At 39.8% G+C, this 14727-nt stretch overlaps 1 protein-coding gene across 1 annotated transcript in view; it reads right to left on the bottom strand.

Annotated features, from left to right (window-relative positions):
- The window catches only part of LOC121904684 (metal transporter CNNM4), a 49257-nt gene that overhangs the window by 27240 nt on the left and 7290 nt on the right, over positions 1–14727 (bottom strand). The window contains exons 2-3 of the mRNA XM_042422540.1: positions 2523–2666; positions 2091–2225 (exon numbers count right to left, since the gene is read on the bottom strand). Of these exons, the coding sequence (XP_042278474.1) occupies positions 2091–2225; positions 2523–2666 (279 nt within the window). The remainder of the gene's footprint in view (positions 1–2090; positions 2226–2522; positions 2667–14727) is intronic.

Genomic DNA, 14727 nt, shown 5'->3' with positions numbered 1-14727 from the left:
AGTCTTTACATTAATCAGAGAACAGCCAAACTTTTTATTTTAGCTGATACTGAATTAATATTAATAATAAACTACAGCTGATTTAACCTGCTGCTGGTGATGGTTCCCTTTATACTTTGCTATAAAAACAAAGTGAGGAGAGATAAAAGGTTTGATAAGAGATTTGTTAGCATCGGCACTTAACAAATAAGGATGTTTTTATGAACAGGAACCTGCTATCAGCTGTCCCTGATATCCCTAATCAAACATCCTAAACCAAGCTCCTCATATTTTAAATTACATAATAGTATATTAGTGGTTTCACCTGATAAGATACTGATGCAACCACTGTTTAAACAAATAACTACCTAACTCATTTCAAATGCAAACATGTCAATTAACTATTTGCCTTTGTTTTCATTTCAATCATTTTTTATTTCTTGTGTTCATTAGTCTCAAATTGTTCTACTATTTTCATTTGTACTGTCTTATTATTATGTCTTGTCACTGGTAAAACAGTATGAATGCACTAACCTGTAAGAAAGGTGCAACAAAAATAAAATTTGATTGACTGATTTGATTTGATACAAGCCATTGTAGTTCAAGGGAAGTGGAACAACCAAACAAAATTACTTTATTTTACATTCATTTTTATATCTTTTTGTTTCGGTGCACCTTTTGTATTTTCTTCATCTTTTGTGATCTTTCTTTTAATGTTATTTACTCCTTTTTTGTTTCATTTTTAATGCTAAAACTGACAGGATCTCTGTATTATGTACATTGTGTTTTTTTCTGTAAATAAAGGTTGAATGGCATATTGACTAAAATTTCTAAAATTCATTGATCACCAAGATTTGATTTGCATGTATTTCTCAACAGCTGTGAGCCAGACTGTTGCAATCAGAGCTCAGCCATAAGTGCCTTCGTCCCCACCCATACTGAGAACAAAGAAACAGTCCACCCTGCAAACAAAACCCTGTGTAATACACAGTGAGGGGTGAGGCATATATGACCGGTGTTGGAATCCATCATCTAAAAGTCAAACAAACTCTTTTCTTTTGTGGTTTACATATTAAGTCAACAAGTTCATCTGGTAAACTCAAAAAAAACTGAGTGACTGAGTGTATCTGCTGTGGCTCGGGTTAAATTTTAAATGATTTTTCAATAATTAATCACACTACACTGGCTTTTGAATTTAATATCTTCCACTTGGTTTCATATTTATATAGTTTTCCAGCTCAGAAAAGTTCTACATACTGGTTTCCACACAGTGGAGCTTGCTGTTGCGAAACAGTGAAGCTGACGTCCTCTGGTTCATTCAATGACACATTACTGTACGTGCGAGTGTACTAATACATCAGGAAGATTCAATGAGATTCCATGACTTTCCCTGTCTGGAATGCATCTCTCATATTCCAGATATATCATGACAGACCAGACAAAATCTGACAACAGCTGGGTAATAATCATTGATATCAACAGGAACGAAAAAGAAGGAAAGGAAACAGAAACCTCCTGGACTGTAATGTATGACAAATAAAAATAGAAGCTCTAGACAAACTTAAACGTTCAGTTCCTGTGTCATGAATCAAGACAGGAAAACACAACTAACAACTTGAGAAATAAAACAGATACTGTGTCCACAGACAGACGTTATGCCTGCAGAGGCAGACTCTGGCATGCTCCTACACCACAGCAGCGTCTGTGAGGCACGGAAGTGCTACGTCATGCTAGCAGCGGCTGGTGCTAACTGCTTCTGGCAGAGCATGTCAGCTAGCGCTCGCTAACCAGGCTGATTGCAACACATTCAAGTGATTTGTAGCAGTGGCGAGGTATCGCATCCAGCTGGCCGAAGTCCAGAGTCTTTTTGTGATGGTAGGCAGAGGCAGTTGTACTGCTTGGATCTTAAATAGATCTCCCAAGTAAATAAACACATTTAAACCTCCTCACTGAATGTATGCACCTGTTTTGCCTGTCAGATGGCAGGATGACCAGGATAATCATGTCGTGGGCTACATGCTGGACACATATGTTCAAATATAGAGTTGGCTTACGAGTTATAAATGAGATACAAGTAACTGTGTGTATGCTTTTATTAATCCATTACCCACCTGTAGCCAGGAAGCGATGAGCGGCCAGCAGCAGCTGAGGGGAGATCTTGACTTTTGATTCACTCTCATGTTTGAAGGCAGAAAAGTCTCTCTTATTCTTATTTGGCGCCACCTTTTTCCTGGTGCGGTTATCAGCTGAGGAGAAACACACAGAGCAGATAAAGTTATTTATTATCAAGGGAACATTTATAAGATCCAAATGTTTAGGCAATCAGCAGCAAACCTGTTCCTGTGTTTATGTATTTAAAAATAGTTCATACGTATCAATGTAAAAATCAATCAAAGATAAAACAGCAATTGAGATATGAGTAATAAAGTAATTAAATAACTAGACTAAGATTAGGTGGAAGAAAACAGCCTCATCTGCACTGGCAGCAAAGACAAGCTTAAGGGTAAATGATAAAACATGTGACAAAGAAAAGCTGAACTCACTGTAAAGATCCGATTCATCCAGAATCTCTGATTTAATTATCTCCTCGATCACGTCTTCAAGGGTGACCAACCCCAGCACCTCGTAGAAAGGATCTCCCTCCCCTTCGTTGTTCACCTTCTGCACAATGGCCAGGTGGGATTTTCCTATGTGGGGCAAAAAGAAGCGTTAGATACATTATCTGCAGATCTATTTACTCTGATACTACTGATAACCCTCTTTATTTTTTCTGGATGTTATGATCAGGACAAAAAAAAAAGCAAAAAAAAAGTTCCCAACTTTAGGAATTTATATCAGCATTTGAACTGTTTTGATAGACCACAGATGCAGATGAACACCAGATTCACATTTCTGCCAATACAGAAAGCATTCATGTACAGCTGGACAACAGTTGCAACTGATGGTGGAAGTAATAACAGTAAGAAGTAAGCCATGAAAGAGGAAAAGGCAGACAAGATAAACTGACTACAGTCTATCAAGACTTTGCCATACCATTTATACCATAGTAGCAATCATCTTTATAATCCATCAATGTGCCGATTATTTTCTCAATTCATATTTTTGTCTATAAAAGCTCATGGTGATGTCTTGTTTTGTTCAATCAACAGTCCAAAATGCAACACATGACACAGAAAGTTCTCAAATCCCCATATTTGAGAAGCTACAACCAGCAAATGTTTGGCTTTTTTGCTAAAAAACCTGCTCATCAAAATAGTTTTTCTGTTGATCAAGTGTTAAAATAAATTCATTCATGAGTGTGCAGCTTTTCTAGTATTCTTACATCTGCTTACAAGCCCAGCACTTCACTAGAATAGGTATGCATTTTCCCTCATTTTTTTTTATTCCCTAAAAAAATACTTCAACACCCCGATCACGATCCAGTCGCGTGCTTTCACGGTCTTATCTTCGTCTCACATCTCCCCTCAAAACAAAGCAGCATGCGACATGATGAGCCCTAATGTTGCTCATGCTTTAAAGTCAGATAATGTGAAGCAGAACTGTAACTGTTAAGAGAGTGAAAATATAATTTCATATCTTCAATTTATTTAATCATATTGTGCTATATTTGAACAATTTACATTCATTCTCATCGTGTAGCCGAACTGCTGGTCATAACAACAGGATTGTAACACTGAGCCCCATGACAAACGTTTATATCATTATGGATTACAATCTGAAAACAGCTCTGTTCTAACATTAACCCATCTGCCCATCCCTCTGCTTGCACCACAAATAGCCTGTTAATGTGTACATGTCGTTACAGTCTGGGGCTGGTTTCTGGACTTTGGCCATGAGCGTTACTGTACAACACAAAAACACACATGTACACAAGAGACACACACGCTATGCTGAACTCTTAGCAGGACAGACTTTAGATGGAACGCTGGCCGGCTGCAGAGCCAAACGAGTGTTGAGTTGGCCCCGGCGATTGCTCTGAATTATTAATGACGCTGCCGGAGTGAAGCACTCAAGAGGATAACAGGGGGGTTTAGTCCCCGGGTGGATGATTTCTTCCCCTCCTGACAAACACACAGCGCACATACGGGGATACGCATGCGAGCAACTGGTCTAAACTCTACCGTATCACACATTCATGCACACACAGAACCATTATGAGATTGGATTTGAACAGCAGGATGGGTGACGACAAATGAAACGATTTGATTCCTAAATATAGGAGGAAGTCAAAACAGCAACTGTTGTACTACACAGACACACGTTTTATTCTTATTCTCCTGAAATCACAAGCAGTCAAGTTATAATAAAAGATGAAAAGCGAGGCAGAGAAGAAGAGGTAGAGGATTCATTTTAAGGTTCTTGTTGTCACAAACAGAGCTCTGCATGGTCAGGCTCATGTGTACATCTGAGACGTGCTCCATCCTTATATCACCAGTAGGTCGTTACTGGTTGTCCCTCGTTCTCGACTAGAAACAAACGGTGATCGTGGCTTTGGAGTTGTGGCTCAGACACTAGGCTCTTTTATACAGAGATCCCACATTACAACCGCGAAGAACATCCATCATTTAGCTGCCTTTGCTTGTTTACACTGAACAAAACAAAAGTCGACATAACGCCGCCCTCGTGTGTGCTTTTACACAGCCCGCCAGCGTTCCAGATTCAGAGGCGTGACGGGTAACACAACACAGTCGACCCGGCCTTTATGCTTATTGGCGGAGTGACTCTGCCCCCCCCCCACCACTCCCTGCCTGTACCTTTTATACAGAACAGCGAATAAAGGAATAAAGGCGCAGTATTCCCGCCTTGCCTCGTGCTGTCTGGTGTTTGTAATTTTGTGTGTTTTTAATGTCTTTCTGTTGCTTATATTTTATTGTTTGCTTTCTTTCTTTACTGCTTTTTATGGTCTTATTTTGAATAATTTTACTCTAGTGATTTGTGACTTTGCTGTGTGAAAAGTGCTTTACTAAATAAACTTTACTTACTTACTAGAGGAAGAGAGAAATCACAGAGGCCCATCAAAAGATCGACAGGCTGTCTTTGTTTCCAAAAAAAGAGAGCAGCAGATCAATGGGATTTACAAAGAGCTCGTATGACCAGCAATTAAATGAAGACCAAAAGGCTGTAAGTGATTCTTCTTTGTGTGTGTGTGTGCGTGTGTGTCCTTGATGTCTGCCCCCCCGCGTGTCCTGGCAAAGTGGGCGCTGTTGGCACGATGACACAAACACACTCCGCACATTCTCAGCTTTGACCTTGCTTAGTTTTACTACATGAATAGAGGAGAGATACTTTGAAGAATCCATTTCCCACCGAGCCGGCCTTACTGCGGGAGTCTGTGATGTCACAACACGAGATGTGGAAGAGCAGGGGCGGATGATGTACTGTATATTTAGTCTGGACGCTCGAGTCTCCAGAGGAACAACGGGGCAGGACGTTTATCGCTGGCCATGAAAGAAGTTATCAACAGTCCAAACGATTCTTGTCATGACATTAGAGTTGATTGTAGGGCTGCAACTATTATTTTCATTATTGATTAATCTGTTGATCATTTTGTCAATTACTCGGTTCGTCTTTTGGTTTACTAAATGTCATAAAATATTGAAAACATGCTTACTACTGTCCTAAAGCCAAAGGTGATGTCTTTACATTGCTTGTTATGTCTGACCAACAGTCCAAAACCCAACAATATTCATTTTACTATCATGTATGACAAAAAAAAGCAGCAAATCCTAATAATAAAGAAGCTGGAAACAATCAATGTTTGTCATTTTTGCCAGAAAAAATTAAATGATTGATTAATGCTGATTAATTTTCTGTCCATTAATCAATTAGTTGTTTCAGCTACAGCTGATTATTTTCATTCTAAGTGATTTTTTTGGTAAATGTATTCGTCATTTAGCCTAAAAAATATCTAACATAATGTCAAGTGCCTTTTCACAGGTTCCCAGCACCAAGTGATGTTTTCAAATGGCTTATTTTGTCTGATAAAACAGTTATTTAGAAGAAAAAGAAGAGAAGCAAGCCAATCTTTGAGATTTAAAAGTTGTGAAAAAGTTTGATAAATGACTCATTGATTAACCGACGCAATGTTCCTGCCCTGTTTGATAAACTGACTGCATTTATAGAGCACTTTTTCATCTGAGCAGGATAAAATGCTTTACAATGCCGCCCCGGCTATTGAGAGCAATTTGGGGTTCAGCGTTTTGCTGAAGGACACTTCAACACGTGGAGAGGAGGAGTCGGGGATCAAATCACCGACCCTACAACGAATGTCCGACCCACTCCCAGCCACAGCTGCCCCACGTGGCATTAAAGCTGCAGCTTGAATTTGAATTCTTAATTTCCCCAGAGCTCACTTCCTGTCACCACGCATCCCGTTGAGCGAAGTGGCGTCATGTAAATTGAGTCGTTGGTTCACATTCTGAGTCGCGAACCCCGACGTTTCAGCTGCAGCAATGATTTCTATCATCAATTAATCTGCAGATTATTTTCTCAAGTAATCGATTAATCTATAAAATGTCAGAAAACAGTCAAAAATGTCCATCATATTCTTCCAGAGTCTAAGATGACACCTTTGAATGTGTAGCTGAGGCATAAAACAGAAGAAACCAGCACATTTAAGAGGATCGTTTGGCATTTTTTTTATTTAAAAATGCCTAAATTGTTGCTGATTAATTTTCTGTTGATTGCCTAATCAGCTAATCGTTGCAGCTCCACCCAACACAATGTCCATTTTCACACATTTGACCAGATGCCACCAACGTAACCAGCTTAGTTTCAAACATATTGTGGCATCATATGACAAAAGAGATTTGGTAAAAAGATTACGACTGCCTTCCACTTTCTAGTTATCAGCTTGCACGCTTAAAAATAGATCTCTATTCCTATTGAGCACAATGTTATGTATGATGATGTGGAGGTTCTTTAAAGAACGCATGAAAGAAGTACTTGAACTTCCAGGAAAACATCAGTGCATCTTCAGTGGTGACCTTAAGTGCAACATCCAAAGGTCACATGCAGCATCTGTCATTGGACACATGGCAAGTGATGCCTAAAGCACACACCAGATGCACCGCATGACAGAAGGAATAGCCAAGGTACAGTAGGAGATATGTGCCAATCGAGAGCTAGCCTGATGCCACAGAACCATCTGAGAAGTTGTCCTTAGAAACTTTTTGGGAAAAAATTACTTGGTAGGTGATTGGATGAACCATCTGTTTATCACCAGCTATCGCTTCTCACTGTCGTCACACCTAAACCACAGCCGAAGTACTTCCAATAGCTCTAGGATGCTGATTGGCCACAAGCGCCTAACTTGAAGCCTGACAAGATGGATTCTCGCATGATCTCGCAAATCCAGCTGCCTCACAAGGTAAATCCAGGACACGAACATGGTAAAATTTCTGCTTTTCTGGAGCATTGATGTATGCCGACACCAGGACATCAGCTCCTCCTGATGCAAACAATAGGTGCAGCATTTTGACCCCTATCATACGCCACCAGCCTTTATGGCCTTTATGCAACACTGGTGGGTGTAACTAAACTTCCAACCAATACAATCATCACAAATCTGCCTATTCTATCAAACTAAATTGTCTTGAATGGACTGACTTAATGATCTCTCAATTTGTAATCCCAAAATATCCGTTTCTTCAGAAATGACATGACGTAATGTTGCTATTTCGTGGGAGCTTTAAAGTGTTATTTTCACAGGATGGAGAATATTAGTCAAGAGTGTCCCACGGTAAAAAAAGCCTTTGAGTATGTTCATTAGCTGATAGTTGTTCATTCCACACAAGATCACTGTAGCAACGAAAATAGAGACATCGTGTAATGGAAAAGGCACTGTGTGTGTGTGTGTGCGTGTGTGTGTGTGTCCTCTCTCTGTGGTGCTGAGTCAATATTTCAGAGGAAGTAGGACCCCAGGGGACATACTTACCCCGAGTTACTGGAGAGTCAGTTGAGAGTCTATTGACTCCGTCAGAGCACACACACACGCTAACACACACACACACACACACACACACACACACACACACACACACACACTGCATAAGAAGGTTCAGCCAAGTACAGGCTGCTTCATGCATTCAGTGTCTGACCTGTGTCAGCTGAGACTGCATCTGTAGCTACTGATTTTCAGGCAAGATGTGTGTTTGTCACAAAACATGAGATAAGGTGACCGAATCAGCTCAGCACGTTCACCTCGGGTCCAAACAGAAATACACACAGCTGTTACTTATCAAACTGAGAATCTGACATGACGGGGGCAGTGTTTTTTTTTTTGGTGAAATCCATCCCTCCGTCGCTCGTCCTTTTTACAGGCTGTGAGCTGAGCTAACGGTGATTACCATCGGTGCTCCTTCGCTTTGTAAAAAGCTTAAACTGGTCGGTCTTTTTTTCCTTTATTGTTGTCAACCTCTTGAAATGTGTGCATGTTTTCAAGAGATTGAACTTGAAACTGAAAGCAGAAAACGATCAAGGAATTTCACACTGAATACAGTTACTGAAACTGCAAACAAGTAGAATAATATATTTAAAGTGCAGTCAGTTTTATGCTGATCTATGTAATACCAATGCATCACCTACATGTATTACCAGACACTATCAGTGTATCACTGTACTGTGCATATTCAGCATCTATTTGTAGTAAGAGATTAGTCCTAGTCTTATAAAAAGGGACAAAAAGAAATGTCCTTTTACTGTGTTAAGCGGATTTATTCGCACTTCAAGCACATATTGATGTCTGGTTTTATGTGTGGATTTTATGGATTTTTTGCCTTTTTATTATCATCAGCCTACCGTCATTATAATCCCAGTCATTTGAAGATGACCAGTTCAGTTAAGAAAGGTGAAAGTTGTATTGTATATAGGATTATTGTTTTGTTTATTGTGATCATCGCAGGTATTTTGCGCTTAAGAAAAAAAAAAAAAAAAGACCACAGATTTTCTCCAAAAAGAAGACGCAGCAGCAAATTACGTGACAGCAGAGAAGAACAATCCGACAAAAAAGGAACCGAGAAACACGTTGACCTTTTTTCCACAAACACCAAACCCTGCTCAGCTTCTCTTTCTTTGACTGAAAACACACGAGTCAACATAAACAACTAACTGACGATTGAAATTTCGGGGGGTTTAATTTTCTGAATGAAACAGTCGTTTAAGGATGAGTTTTGTGTCAAGTCTGTCCCGTTCATAGATTACCTGATCAGCCTTTTTCATATCATCATTAATTTAACTGAGTGTGTCCATCAGCACATATTGCACACATACAGATATTCCCAGCGGGTCAGGTGACCTCCCAGTCTGTTTCTCTGCCCTCTGGCTCTTCCGTCACCAGCTTGTGAGCCTGCCTGTTTGTTGACATGAAACATCGGCGACAAAAGGACAAGGGAGGGGGGGGGGGGAGGGGGGGGGGGAGTGATGAGTCTGTATGGGAAAGGAATGCCACACGCATACCTCCCACGCACAAACACAACCGTCCGACCACATATCAGCGGCACTGACCGCGGCTACCGACTCCAAAAACATGTACGCTGTGAGGGGATGAAACAAAAACGCATGCCTGCAAATATGCATGTGCGCGCTCATACACACATACTTGCATGCGTACGTTTACACAAAAGCTTGTTGTGCGGGACAGGTCAAGCTCTTATAACCTGTTTTTCCAGCTAAAACTGAAGCCCTATGCAGATAAGAGCTACTCTGATCTTAAGGGACAGCAGGACAGGAGAGTAATGGCTGAAATGTTTCGCTAAATCGATTTAGATTTGTTTTAGAAGCAAAACTACTTTTACAGCATCTCATGTAAACATGCAGCAGAAGCAGTGAGACGCTTAGGATGAAATAAACAGAAGGGGCCGTGTTGGTGTGGCTGCGTTGCTCAAGAATATCAGCCTATCCCTGATAGGATGAACTATAAATCAGTCCGCTTTGAAGGCTTTAAATGCCAAGATAGATTATTCACCGTCGAGGTAGGATTTTACGACTCCGGTGTGATATTACAGCAGTGATTATTTTCTCCCCTGTCTTGCCACTTGCAGAATACAAAGCAGAATCAGCGCCATGCTACGTGACGGTAGGAGCGACGAGATATTCTTCCTTGTACGTGCGCTTGCATGGTGCGCTGCCGGATGGCGCCGGACTGTGCTGGTGTCAAAACACTGAGGCAGGCCCGACTGTTTGTGTCAAGTGACCCTACATTTATTTTGCCTCTCTGTGGTACCAACACAGTGATCTTATAGAAAGAATAAAGAGCGAACTAGAGCTGAAACAATTAGTTTGTCTGCAACCACTCTGATAGTCATTTAATCATTTAAGTCAATTTGTTGAGCGAGAGAGCGTTGTCTAGGACAAACCATTAATCTGTTACTAGTAAGAATACTTATCTGATTGATCAATAATTCAGATAATCCATTAGTTGCAGCCCTAGAGGCTAAGTTGGTTTCTTTTGTCTAGTGCAGCCACGGTACTGACCACTACAGCTGACCTCAACTTTGAATTTGATTAAATTGTGTCCACAGCAAGCGAATCAAAAAACACTTTCATCTACTGAAAGCTCCGACAGATTCTCACTTTTGTTACTTTCTGATCAGACACGGCTTGATTTTAATCCTGTTGTTAATTTTGGACAGACTCTGGTACCAAACTGGCGGCGGTGTCTGATTATTTCAGATAACACTCAGCCCTGTTGCCAATAAACCAATATAATCTACAACTAAAATACCTCCAGCCCCAGTGTTATGTAATATGATGTGTAGTAAAGTCGCAGTTTAAGCAAATAGACAAGACAGCAGCTGTGTGTATATGTGTGTGTGTGTGTGTGTGTGTGTGTGTGTGTGTGTGTGTTTGGGACATTGAGTCATTTCTGCTGAGCTGCCTTTTCTTGGTGCTGACTGATATCATTATGGCACACAGTCTGCGTGTTGATGTGACACACACACACACACATACACGAAGTTGGAATTGAGAGGACTGCAGCCGCACCATCAGCACTTCAAGTTACACTGACAAGACAGGAAGAGAGAGAAAAAGGAGCAGGCGGCTGATAAGAACGCAGAGAGAGAATCAGAGAGAAACGTTGCCGCTACTGATTTCCAGCGGCTGATCGTATGAACCTTGTGTAGTATCGACGCACATTAGCATTTAGGGCTGCAAGTAATCATTATTTTCAATAATCAATTGATTGAAGAGGACTGTCATATGACATCAGTGGGAAAAAATGCTTTATAGCCTATAAATAGCGACAGACAATGTGAGAGTATATTTCCCTCGTTGCCACTGAAGCGGTTTTAAAGATAAAATAATTATCTGTCTTTAAACTACTTTTTAAGGAAAGAGATTTTTTTTGTGTGTGTGTAAGCTGTTGTAACAGTGGGAAGAAAATGTTGGTTGCAGACATAAGTCGATCACACAGGTTTTTATCTCGCACAAATAAAAATCAGAGCACAACAGACTGGGATGTCAGCTGACAAGAGTGTGAGCGAGTGAATGTTAACTGTGGTCTGACTCAAGACCAGTTAACTGGGGGGAGGGCTTATCCAACTGGGAACAAAAGACTTATCCCCTATTTGGTAAAAAGGTGATTTTTGGATCAGTGGTTCAGGTAAAGGGTTAGGTTGCGGTTATGGTTGGGGTAATTCACCAGGAAATGAATATAAGTCTATGTAATGTCCCCAAAAGTGACGTAGGTAAACATGTGTTTCCTTCTATGTGTGTGTGTGTATGTTTACTTTGTGACTCAGCGGACACACCAGTGAAAACTTGCAGGTGACAATGGTTGGAAATATTTTGGAGAGCTAGATGGCTGCCTGGTTGGTATTTTGGTGAGTAAGTATGCTGTTAAAAAAAAGCTGCTCATACGTTCCACCTTCAGAGGCTGCAGCTACTTCTGTCAACCTTTCTAACACGAAAACACTATACATCCAACATCTGTCATCTTTTTGGTTTTGCTACTAGGACGTAGTGTCTAACACATGCTGACACATGGCTCAGACAATATAGCCTGATTATTTATGTGTCAACGTTAGCCGATTTCTTGTTGGGAGGAGAGTTTTTCTGTTTTGTTTTGCCCGAACCAATCAGTAGTGGGTCAGTCAACACACAAGCTTTGGTGGTGGTTTCTGGGACATCACCAAAAGATTTACACAACTTGTATGGCTGTGTCGTTTTCACGCTCGCCGCCATTTTTCTGTCACAATTTTCATGAATATAGTTAGGTAGATACTGTGTGTGTGAGTCCCTCCTTTATCCAACCGGGGGAACATCAGACCCACCGTAGCCAGGCAACAAACACAGTACTGTAGATGCCGAAATTATGACATCTTCCTCAACAAAACAGACAAATAACAGTCGAAGTGGTCGACATGATGATGAGGTTCAGAACAAAGAGCAACAAATAAACAATAATAACAAAAACATTCTTGATTTATGCCCCGAGTTGATGGAAAAAAACAAGAATTTTGTGGGCAGATGGGCAAGATTACATCACACAGGAGGAAAAGTCTGGTTCACTTGGTTGAGTCGGATACATATTGGCACAAAGAGCGAACTTATTGATCATGAAATAACCCACTGACTCCCCAAAACCCCTGAAAATTGTTAACGACTACACAAAAATTATCTTCAAACATAAAATAAAGCCTTTTTCACACAACAATTTTGATAATCTATTACTTTTTTTGAGTCATTTTTAAGAAGAAGAAAAAAAACGCAGCTTCTTAAATGTGAATATTTTCTGGTTTCTTTAGTCTTCTATGATAATAAACTGAATATCTTGCAGACTGCTTGTCATCTTAATCTTTGAGAAACAGACATTTTTCACAATCGATTAGCCTTATTGTGAAAATAATCAACAGGAAATCTTCATCACATAAATAAACTACCTGAGGTTTCAGTGAATAAATGGTTTCCTGAAATATTGGAAGCTTCTTGTTTTGCTTGTCCTCCCCATGTTTTCATTTTACTGGCACATCTCCAGCTACAATGTGAACATCGCCATTGTTACATAACCTTGTAACTGCCTTCTACTAAATCCTGTTAGGGTTTTTTGTTGCATCAATAAAAGCTATTAGTATTTTAACACATTCGATCGCTGCCAAAGATTAGACGAAACTGTTCTTCCCTATGACAGTCGAAACAAAAACAAACAAAAAAAACAAGGACAGATGGGCAGAGAAAGAAAAAACAACAGAGAGACAATTAATGGGAGGTAGAGACGGAGAGTTACAGACACACCCGTTATACAAAATGAGGAACAGAGATTCAGGTTTGCCTTATCAGCTCGGGGTTGGGTAATCTTTTACTCAAAAGTCATAAAACTCTGTTATACTTAAAATGAGAGGGAGACATAGTAAATATTGCTGCTGCCCAACCTCAACAAAGAGTCAGGTTCATGTTTAGGATTACGGTTAAAGGTTGAGATTAGATTGAGATTAGGTTCAGTTCAGATTGAAGGGTTGAAGAAGGGAATGTAGTCAATGAATGCTGTGTGTAATGTGTGTGTGTTTGTGTGTGCAGGGAGTGTCACAAGTGTCATTAAGGGTGGGAAGAGAGGTGTGTTAAAGGTGCAGTGTGTAGAATTTAGTGGCCTCTAGCGGAATAGACTTGGCAGAAATGGAATATAATATTCATGAGTATGTTTTAATTAGTGATTATACACTAATTAAAACATACTAGAATGGAAACATACATAGAGATGGAACATAAGTATGTTTTAATTAGTGTACAATCACTAATTAAAACATACTTATGAATATTATATTTCATTTCGTTACCTTTATATCTACACGGGGAGCGGGTCGTCTTCCGCAGAGGCCTGTGAGCCCTCGGAGCGCTATGTTGCACCGCCATGTTTATGCAAGTTTCGCAGTTCTCCTACACGCTTGCAAATCTGCAACCTCGCTGCTAGATGACACTAAATCTTACACGCTGATCCTTTAAAGTACGTGTGTCTGAGTGTGTGTGTGCATGGCAGGATACGAAGGTGATGGAGGCCAATCTGACAAAGCGAACAATTAAGAAGTGATTGAATAAAAAATTAAAAAGGGAGAGGAGGGTAGGAAGAAAAACAAGAAAGTATCACCAACTGCACAATCCTTTAAGTTTCTTATATTAACAGTAAGAAAATGCACCTGGTTCATTTTCGATGAATCTGTCAGTTATTTTCTTTATCGATTCGTTTATGAAAATGTCATGTTTACTTGTTCTGTCCGACAGACAGTCCAAAAACAAATAGATATTAAATTACACTGGTATAAAAAAAGATCAATGCAGGAACTAGGGCTGCAACTAATCGATTAATCTGTTGATTATTTTCTCAATTGATCAGTTAGTTATTTGGTATAAAAATGTCAGAAAATGCTGAAAAATTTCGATTACCATTTACCACAGCCCAGGATAAAGATTTCTTATTTTGTCCCAACCAGTAGTCCACAACTCAAAGATGAAGTTTACTATCATAGAAGATTAAAGAAAACCAGAAAATACTGACATTAATGAGGCTGGAAGCAGAGAATTTAAACATCTGTTCTTAAAAAAATGACTCAAAGCGATTAATCGATTCTCAAAATAGTTTAAAGGCGATTAAAGATTAAAACTTAAAGTTTTAAGCAGCTGAAACCGGTGAATGTTTGGAATTTTTCCTTAATAAATAACTCACAGTAAACAATGACTGAATTATCAAAATTTTAGGAACTAGTTCTTATCTCTCAGTGTCAGAATCTGGACGGGATGTCGTGATCTATTTATAAA

This window comes from Thunnus maccoyii, chromosome 9, assembly GCF_910596095.1.
Source record: "Thunnus maccoyii chromosome 9, fThuMac1.1, whole genome shotgun sequence".
In the NCBI taxonomy this organism is placed as follows: Eukaryota; Metazoa; Chordata; class Actinopteri; order Scombriformes; family Scombridae; genus Thunnus; species Thunnus maccoyii.
This window is presented reverse-complemented; position numbering and strand designations above follow the sequence as displayed.